The 16684-nt window shown below is 44.2% G+C and overlaps 1 protein-coding gene across 1 annotated transcript in view; it reads left to right on the top strand.

Annotated features, from left to right (window-relative positions):
- Positions 1 to 1695: 1695 nt before the first annotated feature.
- The window catches only part of ENPP2 (ectonucleotide pyrophosphatase/phosphodiesterase 2), a gene marked incomplete at both ends in the record, with an annotated part of 105832 nt that continues 90843 nt past the window's right edge, over positions 1696 to 16684 (top strand). The window contains 4 exon segments of the mRNA XM_079722734.1: positions 1696 to 1741; positions 1744 to 1823; positions 1825 to 1905; positions 1907 to 1927. Of these exon segments, the coding sequence (XP_079578860.1) occupies positions 1696 to 1741; positions 1744 to 1823; positions 1825 to 1905; positions 1907 to 1927 (228 nt within the window).

The following is a 16684-nucleotide window of genomic DNA, read 5'->3' as shown; positions in this document are numbered from 1 at the left end:
CACCATTGTGGCCTCTCCTGTTGCGGAGCACAGGCTCCGGACGCTCAGGCTCAGCAGCCATGGCTCACGGGCCCAGCCGCTCCGCGGCATGTGGGATCCTCCCAGACCGGGGCACGAACCTGCGTCCCCTGCATCGGCAGGCGGACTGTCAACCACTGCGCCACCAGGGAAGCCCGGTAGCATTTTTGTAGCTAGGAAGAAGAAGAAGAAACTGCATCTGTCTGATGAAGCCAATGCCCATAACCACCAAGCCAGGTTGATAGATATATTTTTCTTGTTGTAGAACAGCATAGGACTCCTGCATCCTTTTCTTATGAGCTGGTAACCTGGAGCCAGTTATATTAACCCATTGGGCTCCGCAGGATGAAGTCCAAATTCCCTCAGGTGACACAGGAGGCTGGTCAGAGTCCAAACCCACACCCTCCTCTCTAGACACAGCCTCCCACACCCTCTGCTCTTGTCTGCAGGAACTATTTTCAGTTTGCCAAAGGCATCAGGACAGCTTTTGGACGTGATGTTGTATGAGTCAGTGATGTGCTTCTTCCTCTTCTCCTCCTGGCCGACTCCTTCCAGTCCTGTCAGGCTGAGTGTGAGTATCACCCCGTTTCCCCTTCTCTAAGCGAAAAAATGAGAATGATGTCATTTGCCAGACCAGGAATCTCTAGAGCATCTCTGCAGACCCCCATCACAGCTCTCCTCATCACACTAAAATTCTGGGACGCTGACTCCTTGTTCACGGAGGCTTTCTTTACAATCCCACAGTCTCTTCCCCTTCTATTTAGCATTTTGCCATCTGGAAGGCCCCAGAAAAAGGAGGGAAAAAGGCTCCGATCATGACTAGTGACAGACTCTCATAGCAGCCTCAGGAATCCCTAGGCTTGTACCAGCACCTCAGAGTTGCCAGTCTGGTTCCTATAGCATTCTTTTAGCAGCTGGTAAAGAGAAAATATTAGACCATAAAGGAACATAGTCAATGAACTCAAGATATCTGTGGACATCCTTAACCAAAACAGCTATTATTTTAAAACACTTTCTAACGCTTTTATAATTCAAACATTAAAATGTTCTATAGTTACTCTTGCTGTATTTTATGCATTATAACATGTGCTTACGTGTTATAATTAAGTTACTGGGTTGGGTCACCCAGCAGGGAGGTGGGTGGTTTGTGGCTGCGGACAGGATGTGATTGAGAAGACTCAGATTTCACTTTCTGGTTGGGTGATTGGGCAAATATCTTATTTTTCTGGAGCTTATTTTCTTTACGTGTAAAATGGCAGTAATAGGAGAGTCTTCCTGGCATTGTTTGGGAGGCCAAGTGACAGCATGATTGTCACAAGCCCTTTGTCAATTGTAGCATGCTTTAGGGGAAAAAATGGGGGTATTATTTTCCAGAATGTTAGAGGAATTTATACAATATACCGCTCACGTTTAACCTGGGAATGCTAATTCAGGGAACTCATCAACAACACGGCAGGAAACTTCGGCAGCAAAATCCTCTCGGAAACCCCGGATAAAGAATCCGGCAGAATGAGGGAGAAATGGCAAATCAAACCTCACAGAGACTCTCCTTGAAAGATTATGGGATGAAAAATTAACTTGGCACTGTTGGGGGTGGGAATGCGGACGGCTGCCCTGGATGCCCGGTCTTCAGCCTCCGGTCACTTTCCTTCCCCAAAGCCATTTTAGTCAAAGGTCATGTGTGAGTCTTGTCAAAGGCCAGCTTCCAATGGAATCATTGTCCCCCGGGACAGCGGCCCCCTGACTACATCTGCATTGGAGAAATCCCAAAAGCAAACGGCCCAGTGCAAACAAGAGCAGCCCGAGGCAGCCGTCCCGGGGCAGAGCTCACAGCAGAGGCCGCGTCCGCAGCGCCCGGGCCGGAGCAAGCGCCCAGACGGTCGCAGCAATGAGCCGCCGCGCCGAGCGGGTACGGTAGGCGCCTCCCTCTCCCCGTCCTCCATTGCTTGGGCTCCCGGGTCCCAGCTGCTGTTCTGTCAGCCGAGAAACCTTGCAAAGGGCCTCCGGATGTGCCGGAAAGCGGTCCCCGTTGGGCTGCGTTCCCGTGCACTCAGCTGCAGCGATTTCCAGGCGCGCGAGATGCAGAGCGGAACTCATTTCGAGCTCTGGTTGCCAGGGAATGTTTGGGTTTGTAAATATGTATCTCGTTTCTGGAAACCCAGCCGGTAGTCCCTGCAGAGAGGGGCCGTGGACGAGTCTCCGGTCACCGCGGCTGGAACCTGTGCCAAGTGGGAGCTCCCCTGGGAGCAGCGGGTCGCGGGGTTCGGGGAGCTCGGTCCTCCGGGGCCGCGAGAGGGCTCGGCGTTTGGTGGATTACCTGTTGGACCAGGGCTTTGCGGGGACGATAGGGATTTTTAAAGCCATCTGCTTCAGTAATGGGCTGTGGGATCCTACACTTGACTCCAAAGGCAACAGACATCTCGCAGATGGAGGGAGCCCGTTCCACATGGCCGGGTCCCCCCGGGGGCTCCACAAAGGGAAGGTGTTGCCCGGCGTGCACACAGCCGGCGGCGGCACAGCCAGCCCCTCGGCCCTTTGTACTTCGCTATTTGAACAAGCTGACTTTCAAATGAATCTGGCTCGTTTTTGGAGAAGAGTTGAGGGAGCCCGGAGTCTCAGCTGAGCAGGGGTGCTTCTGATCCGGACTTGGAAATCTCGCAGGGCAAATACGGCAGGTGGGGAGGGTCGGAGGGGGCAGCGGGCACAGCCGGCGTTCAGGTGCGAGCGGTGGGTCCAAGGCTTTCGATGGCTGTCCTGCTACACACTCTGGTTTCATTTTAACAGGTTCAGCCCGAACCGAGCCGTTTCTCACTGATAAAGACAATGAAAACAAAAGCCTTTCTAGCGCTCAGCAGGATGCAGAGAGGGAAGCCGGTTCTGGCATTTGTTTATGAATTTTTCACCCAGCCAGGTCTGCCGGGAATAGGACGTTTTCCTCACTTCAGTCAATCGATGTTTGTTGAGTTTCTGCACTTCCTCTCTAGCTGAACAAAAATTTTCTCCTTTACCGTTCCACCAAACGTTTTTTATTTAAATAGATAAATTTATTTAATTTTTCGCTGCGTTGGGTCTTGGTTGCTGCACTCGGGTTTTCTCTAGTTGCAGAGAGCCGGGACTACTCTTCGTTGTGGTGCCCGCGATGCGGGCTTCAGTAGTTGTGGTTCGCAGGCTCTAGACCACAGGCTCAATAGTTGCTCTGCGGCATGTGGGATCTTCCCAGACCAGGGCTTGAACCGGTGTGCCCTGCATTGGCAGGCGGATTCCTAACCACTGAGCCACCAGGGAAGTCTGCCCCACCAAATTTCTTGAACGAGTGGGTGACATTCACCATCTCAATGCCCTCACTACCCAGTAACTTGCTCGTCCACAGTCAATGGCTTCTGCCCTCTCTTCTGAAGACAAACCTTGGCCAGGGCCACCAGAGACCTCTTGGGAGCTAAACCAGGGAGTGTGTTGTGTTCAACCTTCCCCAAGTCTTCTCTGTGTCATTTTGAACTGTTGGTCATCCCCCTCCCCCGATCCCTCTCTTTCTTTCTTTCTTTTTTTTTTTTTTTTAAACTCTGTCCTGGATTATTTGATACCACACTTCCCTGGTTTCCCTCTGACCTTTTGAGTTTCATTTAATGCCTCTAAAGTTCTTCCCTTCATCAGCATTGGTGTGTCCCTGTGTTCCTTGACTCTCTTCCCTTTCCATCCAGTAGTCTCCCTAGGAAACCTCTCCCACTCCCATGGGTTCACCCACTACGTACAAATCTATAGCCTATCCAGATCTTTCTCCTAAATACCAACCTTTTCTATAGAGCATCTCCACTTTAAGGTGCATCTCTATGGAGCACCGTAAAATCAACATGTTCAAAGTGAATTTGTCTTCTCCCATTCTCTCCCAGGCCTGCTCCTCCTTTTTTATTCTCCAGTGTTCAAATGGCATCCCTAGTTGTCCAAGCCAGACATGACAGAATCATCCTAGACAGAAGCATCATTCCTCTCTTTCATTCATGACACCTAGTCCTATCTGCTCTCCCTGCTTAATGCATTTCATACACATACCTGTGTTTCCAGCTCAGCTTCCACTGTTTTAGTGTAAGTCAGTACCACCCCAAATTTGATTCTGGTCACAACCTTCTGTTAGTCTCATTTGAGGCCACTACTACCCATCCCCATGCCCCCTGTCTTGTCACCATACTGTATCAAATGGTCTTTCTAAAATGCAATATGATCACGCAGATCTTTTTTGAAAAGCCTACAGTGGATTCCTATTTTTTTTCCTTTTGAGAATAATGTTGATGTGGGACTTGCCTTTCTCTTCCATTTTATCTCTCATCAGTCACTCCCTCTCCACATATTATGCACATTTTAATACACACTTTATGCATGTTGTATGCAAATTTAGGCATATTAAACTATTTACTAAATATGACTTTCCTCTTTGTCCTTCTCTTAGGTCTAACTTCTATTTTTCCCTAAGGACTCAGCTGAGAGCCACTTTCTCTTGGAGACCGCTCCTTATCCTCCAGAATGGGTGGGTGGCTCTCCCCTTTTCCCCCAGAGCTTCCTCTGTTCCTTCTATCAGGGCATTTACCATTCTTTATTGCAAGTACCTATTTACTTGTCTGTCCTCCACTGGTCTGTAGACTCCTCGAGGGCTGGCATCAGCTCTATTTTTCTGAGCATACTTCAAGCCTATAGCCTGGACCCAATAAGGATGCTCAGTAAATTTGTGTGAATTCTTGTACAATTCTTGTCAATGACTATGATCTCCAGGCATTGAATAAGATGAGAGAGATACAATGTATAATACAATATGGTAAAGAATGAAGAATGAAAGTCAACCCTGATTATCAGGAAAAGGTGTAGTCTTCCAATTATTTAACAGAAGAAGGGTGTAGACTTTCTGGGTACTTAAGATAATCCCCCAAGTCTCCAGATCTACCAGCTCCCTGTCCCATCCACATCTCAGTGGGTTTCTCCTACTGCTGTCCGCATCTATCCCAACCTTGCCCAAGGCCGGGAAAAGCTGCATGAAAAGCTGTTTGCAATTTTGCTTTGGCTTTGTGAAAACGAAGGAACCGTTTTCAGGATAGTACCTGGCCCAGGAAGAGGTTGAAGACGAAGCTAGGTGGACTTTTAAGACAGCCTTCTAATAAGCTGATATCAAAGATACAAGCTGGCACCTTTTGATACCAGAAGGAAGGCTCAGAAGGGACCAACAGGTGAGATCTCTAAGAGCTGCTAGAGAGGGATGGAGGCTTTGGAGACTACAGATGAAAAAATTCAGTTTGATTTTCTAAAGAAATTTGTGCATTCGAAACTCTAGACAGAGGTGAATGATGATGAAGAGGGTTTTTTAAACTGCAGGTTATTCTTGTTTGGAGCCACAGTCCTTTTGAGACTCAAATGTACATTACTCTTCTCAGAAAAAATGCACAATATACAAACATGGCACTTTTCATAAACTTTCAGGAGGTTCATACAAGCCTACTCTTGGACCCCCTTGCGTTGTCATGAATCTCGGGTTAAGAATCTTGAATCAAAGACTTCATTCAGGGCTTCCCTGGTGGTGCAGTGGTTGAGAATCTGCCTGCTAATGCAGGGGACACGGGTTCGAGCCCTGGTCTGGGAGGATCCCACATGCCGCGGAGCAACTAGGCCCGTGCGCCACAACCATTGAGCCTGCGCGTCTGGAGCCTGTGCTCCCAACAAGAGAGGCCACGATAGTGAGAGGCCCGTGCACCGCGATGAAGAGTGGCCCCTGCTTGCCACAACTAGAGAAAGCCCTCGCACAGAAATGAAGACCCAACACAGCAAAAATAAATTAATTAATTAATAAACTCCTATCCCCAACATCTTAAAAAAAAAGAAAGAATTCATTCATTCAACAGATATTTGGGAGAGTAGGTGGTGATTAATAGGAACCCACGTAAGTCCAATAATGAATATTTTCTCTTTTAGAGGCTCTCTCAGTGTAATGTGTGGTATTGAGTTTGGAGTCACAGGACTTGGGCTCATGTCCCTGCTTTGACACTTGCTAGTTGTGTGATTTTCTCTCTGAGTGATAGTTTTATCATCTATTAAAAAGGATAACAGGTGTTGGAAATGGTGACTAAAATAAAGTTTGTGAAAATACCTGGAACATGGTTATACTCACTTAACATTAATCAATTCAAAAACCTTGGTTTTAGGAAGGGCCCAGATCCTGTGATATTCTTCTGGATTAGAAGCATGCATGTGGGCCGGATTAATGACTGAGTGCATTTACTAAAGAATAGCTGATTGACAGATGGACGTCTTTAGGATGGTATGCTACTGAGGTCCATCTTCATTCCTGTTTTTTTTTTTTTTTCCGCATTACGCGGGCCTCTCACTGCTGTGGCCTCTCCCGTTGCGGAGCACAGGCTCCGGACGCTCAGGCTCAGCGGCCATGGCTCACGGGCCCAGCCACTCTGCGGCATGTGGGATCCTCCCGGACCGAGACACGAACCCGTGTCCCCTGCATCGGCAGGCGGACTCTCAACCACTGCGCCACCAGGGAAGCCCTTCATTCCTGTTTTATTCAATATTCTTAACATCCATGAAGGCAGAGCACACTGATCACATTTGCTCAGAGAAAAGGCATAAGGGTTAGGAGTCCAGAAGTTATCAATTAGTTGCAGCATACTTTGACTTTTTATCTTTAGAAGCAGTGTGCAAAAATAGATATAAAATATATCATGTATGGCTGCCAAAAATCAATTGCAAATTATTGTGTGTGTGTGACAGAGAGAGAGAGAGAGAGAAAGAGGAAAGACAGAGAGGGAAGGTTAAAGACAGAAGTGGTGGCTTCATATAGTTAAGGTTTAGGGATCTAAACTGACAAGAAAATCAACCATGAGATGTTTCTTCTAAAATAATGTTAGGTTTTATTAATAGAGGTATGGAGTATAGCACATGGAAGGCAATAGACCTTCTAATCTGTATTATGCAGACCACATTTAGAACAATTGTATCTGGTTCTGGGTGCTACACATTAACACATTTTTTGAGCACATACATATATCTTACACACACACACACACACACACATGCATACTATTTGCCAATCACTGTGCTAGATACTTATGACAACAGTGCTGAAAAGAGCAGACCTGCTCTCACAGAGTTCACAATATAGCAAAGGTGTTAGATGAAAAAGCAGGTGATTTTAATTAAATGTTTTACTTGTATAATAGGGGAAGCTTAGGTCCCTGAGGAACCACTTAAGAAGGGATTTTTAATCCAGACTTAATGGAATTGGGGTAGACTTTCTGGAGGCAGTGATGTTTAAATTGAAACCCAAAAGCCAAGTAGGGGTTATCAAGGTGCAGGTGGTATAAGGAAGAGGGTTCCAAGTGCAGGTGACAGTAACTTCCATAGGGCAAAAGTCCTGTGCAAGGAACTGAGAGAAGGGATACACACACAGAGGAGAGGGGATGAGGGAGATGAGATGAGAGTGGTGGTCGGGGATAGAACTTCATGCTCTGAAGCTGGAATCGATCCTGAGGAGAACAGGGAGCCATTGAAGGTTGTAAGCAAAACAGTGTCACAATCAGTTTTGTGTTTTGGAAAGGTCAATATGGACAATGGGTTGGAGGGATGGTCAATGATAGAGAGAAAGAGAGAGAGGGAGAGAGATGGAGAGAAACGACATAGGAGGAGTTATTATAGTATAAGCAAGAAGGATGGTGGCTCCAACGAAGATGGTAGAAGGGAGATGACAAGAGAGGAACATTTTAAAAGCTAATTAGGAGATACAAAGCAAATAGTGACAAACTTCAGGGATGCTGTAGGAAGGATGTCTGTAGGACATTTAACCTGCAAAAGAGAAAGTCTAGAGAGCCATATTATCTGTCTTTACATCTTTCACTCTCCATGGGAAGAGATTAGTATTGTGTTTTTCTCTCTGAGATGGCAGTGCTGGGCCAAATGGGTGGGAGATACAGGGAGATAAATTTCAGCTCAATACAATGAAGAATTTTCTAACAGAGCTGTTCCAAGGCAATGCATTCTTTGTCACAGAGATATTTAAACAAAGGCTTGAAAATTTGGAGAGGCAGGGATGGGGTGGCCAAGCTGGAGGGCATTGACATTTCCTTTCAACCCCAGGATTCCAAGACTGTGTGTATGAAGTTCAAATATCTTACTTAGGCTGGCATTTAAGGCCCACTGTGACCCAGCCCTTTGTAGGGAAGTCTTATGTCCTGGTTTCCCTGTATATTCCTAGTGCATGCCTGGTGTCTCCTAGTAGCTATTATGAGCACTCGACGTTCACTCTCAAAAGGTCCTAGTTTGAACAATAAATTTTATGATCATCCATCCCTTGACTTAATGTTCCTGCCTCATCCCCTGGCATTCTGTTAGAAACCTTACAAACAACTCATACTGAAGTTTTTGTTACTCCCAGAGGAAACCTGGCATTTTGCTACATGTTTGTTTACTTATGCCATTTCCTATGTCAGGAATACTCCTCCTCTGTGCATTCTCTATACTTCATTGAGAATATACTTTTTCATCAAGGCCTTTTTATAACATCATAGGTTGCATTAAAGTGCTAAGTACATAATTATTTTTATAAATATTTGATCTCCCTCTATTATCCCCTAGAAGTCCAGTGAAAAATAGTCACCCAATGGTATGAATAGTACAATGTACAATGTACAATGGTACAATGTGTAAGGCAATAACATTTCAGAAGGAAATTCCCATTTATTAGAAAAAGTCATATTTTCATTTTTAAAGTGATTCATGCATTTTGTAGAAAAAATTTAAATTAAGGAAAGTACCAGGAAGAAACAAAGAATTGTCTACAATCGTAGCACCTATAGATAAGCATGTGAACATTTCAGTGAATATCCCTTCTATATTCTTTTATGCACATGTAGTCTTAAAATTGGAATCATGAATATCCTTCTGTAACCTGCTTTTCACTAAAACATACCAAGTGTGTTACCCCATGTCATTATATATTTTTCAAAACCGTGGTCTTTGGGGGGTGGTGAATTGTGTTCCATTCTGTAGCTGTCTCATGCTTTGTTTAAATAACTTCTGGTGGACATCAGGTTGTTTCTATCTTTTGATGTTGCAAATAATGCTTTGATTACCCTCTGAGACATACATCCATGTACCCATATATCCATCTGTATGGGACATTAACATTTTCTAAAATTGCAAGATAGTTGACCAAAAACTGATATTGAGTTGCTAAGAAAGCATGAGTTTAAAAAAGGTCTAAGTTTACTTTAAAAACTTCACTATTATTCTATGTTATATAAATCTATTATATATGAGATATTATGTGCATACGTGTGTGTGTGTCTCCACTTATTAATTCTCTAATTTCATGAAGGTATCTGATTTGAAAATGTATCAACAATCTGTGGGCTTGATGCAGAAGTGAGAGATAACAAGTGAATACATTTCTTGAACAATGAATTGGGTTTGAAATCTAAAAACTTCAGTGACTGTATCAGGGTGACAAATTTTTGTTTCCAAGCTAAATATAAGGAAAAGTGATGACATGTATGTTGCAGCATAAAGAGAATTCTCTGAAAAGAGAGACACTGCCTAATGTTCTGGTGTCTGGAGGAGATATGTGGCCATGGCCTGAGATCTTTATTCTAAAGTGAATAATTCATCTTCTTAGACACTCAAGGAGCAGGTAAGTCTCCACTGTAGAGTGAAATGTTTCATCTGAGAAGCAGGCCTTGGTTGGGAAACACTGTGAATCAGTTTGGTGACTTTTAACAAAATAAATGAAAGATCTTGTCATGGGTTGATTTGTATCTATCCTCCACTCCTTGAAGTCCTAACCCCCAATACCTTTAAATGCGATCTTATTTGGAGATAAGTTCCATATTAGTCAGGGTTCTCCAGAGAAACAGGATCAATAGGATATACACTTGACCCTTGAACAGCACAGGTTTGAACTGTATGGGTCCACTTATATGTGGATTTTTTTCAATAAATATGTACTACCTTTCTACTCAGTCTGAGGCTGGTTGAATCCATAGGTGTGGAACTGTGGGTACGGAAGGCCGACTATAAAGTTATACACAGGTTTTCGACTGCTCTGAAGGTCAGCACCCAACCTTGAGCTGTTCAAGGGTCAACTATATACATATATCTATATATAGATATATGTATATATATATAGAGAGAGAGATAGAGAGAGATTTATAATAGGAATTGGCTCACACGAGTATGGAGGCTGAGAAGACCATTGATGTGTTTTCTGCAAACTGGAGAACCAGGAAAACTGGTGATGTAATTCACTTTGAGTCCAAAGAATTGCAGGGTTAGTGGTGTAAGTCCCAGTCTGAGTCCAAAGGTTTGAGAATCAGGAGCACTGATGTTGAGGGCAGAAAAGAGATGGCTGTCCCAACTCAAGCAAAAAGAGAAAATTCACTCTTCCTCCATCTTTTTGTTCGATTCAAGCTCTCAGTGGATTGGATGGTGCTCACCAGCCTTGTTGAGGGTGATTTTTTTTTTAATTATTTATTTTATTTACTTTCCTTATTTTTTTGGGTGCATCGGGACTTAGTTGCGGCACATGGGAGCTTTGTTGAGGTATATGGGATCTTTCGTTATGGCGCACAGTCTCTTCGTTGCGGTGCACAGGCTTCTCTCTAGTGGCATGCGGGTTTTCTCTCTCTAGTTGTGGCACGAGGGCGCCAGAGCACCCCGGCTTGTAGTTTGCGGCACATGGGCTGTCTCATTGAGGTGTGTGAGCTCAATAGTTGTGGCGGGCAGGCTTAGTTGCCCCGCGGCATGTAGAATCTCAGTTCCCCAACCAGGGATGGAACACATATCCTCTGCATTGGAAGGCAGATTGTTTACCACTTGATCACCAGAGAAGTCCCGAGGGTGATCTTCTTTACTCAATCAATTCAAATGCTAGTCGCTTCCAGAAACACCCCGCAGACACCCCCAGAAATGTTTTGGCAGCTATAGGGGCATCCCTTAGCCCAAACACATTGACACATAACAATTAACCATCATAGGGTCTTTACAGAGGTAATCAAAGTAGAGTGAGGTCATCAGGGTGGGCCCTAATCCAATATGACTGGTGTCCTTATAAAAAGGGGAAATTCAACACAGAAACATGGAGGAGGATGATGGGAAGAGACACAGAGAGAAGACGGCCATCTACGAAGCCAAAGAAAAGGGGCCTGGAACAGATCCCTCCCTCACAGCCCTCAGAAGGAACCAACCCTTCTGACACCTTGATTTTGGACATCTAAGCCTCCAGCACTGAGAGACAGTACATTTCTGTTATTTAAGCCATCCAGTTTGTGATACTTTCTTATGGCTTAATACAGATTTGAATTAATACAGATTTCATGAGAGCATAATTCCCTTAGCGTGGCTTCAGCTGGTAACAATACAACATTATTTTGCTCTTTCGTCGCCAGAGATTATGGTGTTGTCCCTAGGAATGACAGCTGACGATATATTGCTGTTTCAGTTAGCAAATATTTTCATTACCATGATCTCCTTTGACCCTGGTCAAAGCCTAAGAGATGGGCATTCTTACATCTCTGTACGAATGCCCACTAGAGATAGGAAACAGAGGCTCAGAGAGACTAAGTGAATTATCCAAAGTTGCAAAGCTTGCAAGAGGTAGACCTGAAACTCAGATATTGGCTTTTGGATACTAAATAACACACTATTTTAATGAAAACACAATGTTTTTCACCTTCATGGACATGTCAAATATCATCTTCCTTCTTTAAAATTTGAAAGACACGCTTGTGGCATGCTGAGCCAGATTTTTCGTGTTTTTTCTTTTCTCCTAAATCCCCTGAGAATGATTTTATAATCCTACTTGTTGGAAGATCTCTGATGGCTGAAGGCACCTACTCCATCCACGTCCTCATTATCAAATATTTATCAGGAATTTAGGCACCCGTGTTTATGTGCACAGAATATTTCTTCTCCACACAGAAGCTTTGTTTACTGACAAAATGGGCTTTCTCAGGACACAGTTTGATTACTGACAAATCCAACTGCAAAACTTTGGATGTGTTGGATATAATTGAGTTTTTCCATCATTAATTCTGCTCAGATATTAATTCAACATAGTGACATGAGGGGCACCAAGCAATTTCCAGGAAGCTGCTTGATTTTAATCAGCAGGAACAAATGCAAGATTATTGCACTTTTTCCTTGGGTGACCTAAGCTTGTTCTTGGCACCCGTGAACACAGAGCACTGGTTGTCTCATAGTGTTTCAGTGGCTTCTACCCAGGGGACTTATTAGTTTTGAACCTTAGGGATAATTCCATAAGAATGTAATTCTTTCCCTCCCTGAAAGAACAAAATGTTGCTTGTGTTGGGCTATTCTTGTTATGTGATAAAACCAGTGGTTCCCAAATTGTGGAATCATAGAGGTCTGTAGGTAGGGTCGTCAGATTTAGGAAAAAACAGGCAAGGGAACCAAAATAGACAACAACAGTAAAACCTCCAGGATGCCCCAGTTTAATTTCAATTGCAAATAAACAAGAAATACTTTTTTAGTATAATTATGTCCCCGATATTGAAAATACTAAAAAAGTATTGTCTCTGGCAACCGGTTATATTGGGGGTAGAGTGTTGCTAATTTGTCAATATTTCAAAAGTTATGAAAAGTATACATTTACACAAGTAAGACTTCAGAGGTTCCTGAAAATGTTAAATTTCCCTGATTTTGGTTGGGATTTTTTTGACCCAACTAGAAAGCACTGTCATCTCATGCTGAAACCATAATTTTATTACCATTTTTGATGACCTGTGTTCCAGGGATCATGCAAAGCGCATGCATTATCTCATGTAATCCTCAAAATCAGAGGTCGGAGGACTATAGCCTGCAAGCCAGATCTGGTCACTGCCTATCTTGTAAATAAAATTTTGTTGAAACACAGCCACCTCGTTTGTTTCTGTATAGTTTGTGGCTGCTGTCATGCTCCAACAGCAAGTGTGTAGCTGTGATAGGAGATTGTTGTATGGCTCACAGGACCTAAAATACTTATTATTTGGCCCCTTGCAAGCAAAGTTTGCCTACACTTGCTCAAAACCACCCTTTGAAGGAGTTACCTATATTCCCATTTTTAGAATGAAAACATGAAGGCCCACAGAGTTTAAAAAACTGGGTAAGTTCTCACAGCTCTTAGAGTTCAAACTAAGGTCTGTTGAATTCCAACACTTCTGACTACAGCTGACCCTAAGGCTGATGGTCAATTACATTTATCCTAAATGGGTTTAATAATGGAGAAACTGATTTCTGATTAAATACTGTCCATCCCAAAGATGAGGCAGAAGGAATGGGGTTGTTGTTAGGCAACCAGGCTCTGGAGCCACAATGCTTAAGCCCCAGCTCTACTGCTTAATTTCTCTGTATCTCAGTTTCCACCCTTGTGAATTACAGATGATGATAATTCCTATATGTGTGATTGTTACTGGGGTTAAGTGAGACAATGTCTAAAAAAACGGGAAGAGCAAAAAAACAAACAAAAAAAATGGGAAGATCATTTGCCTAGTGGCCCACTAGGCATTTATTATTTTTATTTCAAATGACTATTTCAAAGGAAGGGTAAAATAAAGAGTTTGGGAAAGTTGGGAACATCTGCCATGGTTGATTGACAGAACAGTTCAGGCAGGAAGCTCGAGAGCACAGTGGCCCCTACTTGTCAGATCACAGCAAGGAAAGATGCTTGTCTGGCTTCTTTATACAGGCATATCTCATTTTATTTGCTTCACTGTGCTTTGCAGATACTGTCTTCCGTTTTTCTTTACAGACTAAATGTTTGTAGCAACCCTGCGTGGAACAAGTCAATGGGCACCACTTCTCCAGCAGCAATGGCTCACTTGTGTCTCTTCACATTTTGGTGATTCTTGCAATAGTTCAGACTTTTTCATTATTATTATATTTGTTATGTGATCTGTGATCAGATCTTTTTTTTTTTTTTTTTTTTTTTGCGGTACGCGGGCCTCTCACTGCTGTGTCCTCTCCCGTTGCGGAGCACAGGCTCCGGACGCGCAGGCTCAGCGGCCATGGCTCACGGGCCCAGCCGCTCTGCGGCATGTGGGATCTTCCCGGACCGGGGCACGAACCCGTGTCCCCTGCATCGGCAGGCGGACTCTCAACCACTGTGCCACCAGGGAAGCCCTGATCAGTGATCTTTGATGTGACTATTGCAAAAAGATTGAGACTTGCTGATGGCTCAGACAACAGTTAGCATTTTTTAGCAATAATGTATTTTTAAATTAAGTTATGTACACTGATTTTTAGACACAATGCTATTGCACACTTAACAGACTACAGGATAGTGTAAACATCATTTTTATATGCACTGGGAAACTAAAACATTTGCGTGACTTGCTTTATTGTGGTATTTGATTTATTGCAGTGGTCTGGAACCAAACCTGTAATATCTCTGAGGTGAGCTTGTAAGAGATGTCTTTGTTCTGAGAGTGTCTTTTAGTCTTTGGTTGGCCGTGTTTGCCTTGGGAAGCCGTGCTGTGAGATGTTACAGGATGTTCATCCAGTGCTCACTGGACCTTAAACCCCTTATTACTATTACCTCTGATATTTATAGCCCTAATATCCACCCCCAGTGGCTCCAAATTGACTAAAAATATAGCCAGGCTGCTGGAGAATAACCTTCTTAAATAGCACAAGACAGGCAATTGTCCTCAGAAACACCTCAATCTATAATTTAATCCTTAGGCAAAAACTAGAAAAAAAATCAGTTTTTACCAGTATTCCTCACCCTCCAAAGCATATTTTTTGTATGGAGTCACTATGAATAAAATCTGTATGTTGACCCTGTTAAATATATTAGAATAGCCTTGATCTTTTGAGGAGATTAGGAGATAAAGGTTGTTCCCTGAGAGTGATGGAATTGGAAGACTTGAAAAGACTGGAAAATTTTGCGATATTGTGTATAAACCATTCAAGGGCTAAGTCAATATGTAGTAATTAAAAACATGGCCAAGGCTTCCCTGGTGGCGCAGTGGTTGAGAGTCCGCCTGCCGATGCGGGGGACACGGGTTCGTGCCCCGGTCTGGGAGGATCCCACATGCCGCGGAGCGTCTGGGCCGGTGGGCCATGGCTGCTGAGCCTGCGCGCCTGGAGCCTGTGCTCTGCAGCGGGAGAGGCCACAGCAGTGAGAGGCCCGCATACAGCAAAAAAAAAAAAAAAAAAAAAAAAACATGGCCAAGACTCCTGGAGATTTTGCTTTGCAAAAGTGAAGTGGCATGAGCATGTATGGCCATTATCAGCAGGGTTTTGCAATTTCCTAGCGTGCCTGGGGTGCATGGAAACAGGAGCAAAGAAAGTAGCATTATTTTTCTAGGGTTGGCTTAGCCATCCTCTAGGATCTAGAAAATTCTTGAGAACTCTAGCCTTGGAGGTGGAGGGAGAAGCCTCCAGCAACCCTGCTGCCATTTTACAGAGAATAAAGCTGCAGGACAGTTGCCTCATCCCTTTTCTCCTCTGTCTCAATCCTCCACACTCTGGTTACGTTTCCCTTCCTCTCTCTTCACAATCTTCTTCCTTTGTTAATTCATTGAACCAACATTAGTTGAATGTCTCTGTGTGCCAGGCACTGTGCCAGACTCTGGGGATAAATGAGAAGAGGCATAGACTTGGTTTCTAATCTCGTGGAGTTTACAGTCTAGTGGCAGAGGCACACATGCCAGAAGTTGTTACCGAGTCTAAGCTCATACTGCTCACCACACAACAGGCCGATAATTGAGAGACGAGTGGCTGGGGCAAGGGAGAATGACTTTATTCAGAAAGCCAACAAACTAAGAAGATGGTGAGCTCGTGCCCCAAAGAACCATCTTGCCTGCGTTAGAATTCAGGTTCCTTTTATACTAAAAGGGGAGGGAGTAAAGTCAAACACTTCCTGGTTCCCATCAGCCTCGGGAGGGGATGTGTTCATTTCTTCCTGTCTGCAGTCGTTCACAGGTGGGCCTGGTCAGGATGTTTCCTGTGAGCTAAAAAAAAGGTATTTTAGCTTAATGCTCATTACCTGGGAAGCAGGGTTCCCAGAGATGGGCCTTTATGTATAATTTAAGCTTATAGGCAACATCCCTTTAGTGATTAACTTGTAATAGAATACGAAGGTTCTTCCCTATTACAGTTAGAGTAAGTATTGCAAGGTGGGGCCTCCCTGGTGGCGCAGTGGTTGAGAGTCCGCCTGCCGATGCAGGGGATACGGGTTCGTGCCCCGGTCTGGGAGGATCCCATATGCCACGGAGCGGCTGGGCCCGTGAGCCATGGCTGCTGAGCCTGCGCATCCGGAGCCTGTGCTCCGCAACGGGAGAGGCCACAACAGTGAGAGGCCCGCGTACCACCAAAAAAAAAAGTATTGCAAGGTGTAAAGATTGGGGAGAAAGAGAATAATGACGTGTGTGTGTGTGTGTGTGTGTGTGTGGTGTGGATGGGGTCAGGAAGGCCTCTCTCTGAGCTGAGAACTGAAGGCTCAGTGAGAGCAGAAAAGTCTGATGAGTTGTTTCCAGACGCAACCAGCTAGTGAGCAGTAGCCCTGAAGTTTGAACCTAGGTTTGCCTGACTTTGAGAATTCTCCACACTTCACTAAATCTTAACCCAGAAAGAATTATACTTGCTCCCAAAATGTTTACATTTAGCTGTGTTGTCCTCCCATGAAGCA

This window comes from Hyperoodon ampullatus (genome assembly GCF_949752795.1).
Source record: "Hyperoodon ampullatus genome assembly, chromosome: 17".
Lineage (NCBI taxonomy): Eukaryota > Metazoa > Chordata > Mammalia > Artiodactyla > Ziphiidae > Hyperoodon > Hyperoodon ampullatus.
Note: the sequence above shows the minus strand (reverse complement) of the source record. Positions and strands in the feature narration are given on the sequence as shown.